Genomic DNA, 2,073 nt, shown 5'->3' on the forward strand with positions numbered 1-2,073 from the left:
AGCCCCGCCCACCTTATTTCTCCTTCTCTGTGCTGCAGTTATAAATGTTAGCAGGTGCTTTTGTCTTGTTCAGCTGGGAGGGAGCTGAAGCTGAAATTATGTGTTCTTAACATGTGATGAATCTCTGGATTTGAATCTTGAATCTTGTATAGTCTAAAACTGCTTTCTGTTTGATTGAAGATTGCTAATGTGCACATTGTATCACAGGTGATGAGAAGAAATATAACATAATGAGGTAACATGTATATGTAAAACAACATCTCAACAATATAATACAAACTTTGCTCAGCCATTTGGATCTGATAACTACAATTTATATTATTGCTGATCCATCTCATTCACTGGGTGAAATTAATCAGAAAATGGGAAACTCAAGTGAGATTTTTTCATTTGTGCTGGCTGCTTATGGAAATGTTGGAGCTTTAAAATACATGTATTTTGTAATGATATTGTTCTGGTACCTCTTTATATGTGTGGCCAACACAGTCCTCATTGTAGTCATACATGTGGACAGAAGACTGCATGAGCCAATGTATATACTGCTTTGTAATTTATGTGTGAATGAAATAAACAGCAGCACATCACTGTATCCTCTTTTGCTCTCACAGATGTTCTCAGACATCCATGAAATAACCCTGACTTGGTGTTTTCTGCAGATGTCTTGTATGTACACAAGTGCTTCTGTTGAATTTTGCAGTTTAGCAGCCATGGCCTATGACAGATATATCGCAATCTGTCATCCATTTAGTTATAATGTCATTATGAACACAGAGAGAGTGTTTATGTTGATTCTGCTTGTGTGGATTTTTTCATTCGTTAGTTTTTTACTCTCATATTCATTCGTCTACAGTTTGAAGTTTTGTGGAGATATTATTGATAATGTATATTGTGACCACCAATTAATTATTAGACTTTCATGTTCAGTTTCAATCCAAAGCTCTCTATCTATCATATTCTTTGTCATAATGAGTATTTTATTACCATTCACTCTCATTTCAGTTTCTTACCTGAAGATTTTGGCAGTTTGCCGTAAAACATCCACAGAAAACAAGCAGAAAGCCGTGACTACTTGCACCCCTCAGATCGTCTCTGTGTCAAACCTGTTTATTGGGTGCATTTGTTACTCTATTGACTTCAGATTTTTAGTTGCTCAGGTACCAGATGAAGTTCGTATAATTTTGGCTATATATCTCCTCATTTGTCAACCAATGCTCACCCCATTTATGTATGGATTTAATTTGCCAAAGATAAGGCAATCCTGTAAAATGCTTCTGTTTAAGAGAAAATAAATCTTTGTTCAGCAAGAAACTGTCTTAGAGCATCTCCGCCATGTAGGAAAGTAACATTCGGCAATCATTTTAAATACAATCTAATTATGCTATGTATTTGAATTTTCAAACACCTATGTTATTCATTTTATGTAATTGTATTTCTTTACTAAAGCTACTTCAAAAACATCTAATTTCCTCTGAACTCCAGGTATGAATCTAAGCTTTCATCAAGATGTTTTTCAAGCAGGAACCACAGTTGACCTAATCTGTCAACTGATCCACACCTGGTGGCAAGTACGATCACGTGGTAAAGCAGGATTCTTGGCCTCATGTTTTGTTCCAGTCATATCTGACCAATTTAAAAGTTTTATCTTTGAAAAATGTAGTTAATTTGATCAGACTGACCTAAGATACCATAACTTTAACAACAAAGAAGATTTCACCACATTCAACACCCTTAGCAACACAGCAGTTAGACTCTTTAATATTTATTTAATCACTACTCTGGTGAGGAGGAGAGAGGCCTTACCTGATTCAGGGTTATAAGAAATTATTTTATTTAACTTTTTATTTTATTTTACTTTTGCTGTTGTTTAATATTTCATTTGTCCATACTAACACTAACAATTGAACTGGAACAATTTAGAAATGCACAATGAAAATTTGCAAACTACCTACAAATTAAACTAACTAAATTACCAAAGATGTTGGCACACTTATTCATCAAAACATACACATGTGTAGACAGTTCACCTACATTTACTATAGTAAAATGGTCAAATTAGTTCTTTCAAAAATAAAG

At 34.2% G+C, this 2,073-nt stretch overlaps 1 protein-coding gene across 1 annotated transcript; it reads left to right on the plus strand.

The window, feature by feature from the left end:
- The first annotated feature begins 362 nt into the window (after positions 1 to 362).
- Positions 363 to 1,289, plus strand: LOC134644228 (putative gustatory receptor clone PTE01). Its single transcript, XM_063497045.1, has one exon. It carries the CDS (start codon positions 363 to 365, stop codon positions 1,287 to 1,289), a length of 927 nt encoding a protein of 308 aa, XP_063353115.1.
- Positions 1,290 to 2,073: the final 784 nt, after the last annotated feature.

Source organism: Pelmatolapia mariae, linkage group LG16_19 (genome assembly GCF_036321145.2).
Source record: "Pelmatolapia mariae isolate MD_Pm_ZW linkage group LG16_19, Pm_UMD_F_2, whole genome shotgun sequence".
Classification (NCBI taxonomy): Eukaryota; Metazoa; Chordata; class Actinopteri; order Cichliformes; family Cichlidae; genus Pelmatolapia; species Pelmatolapia mariae.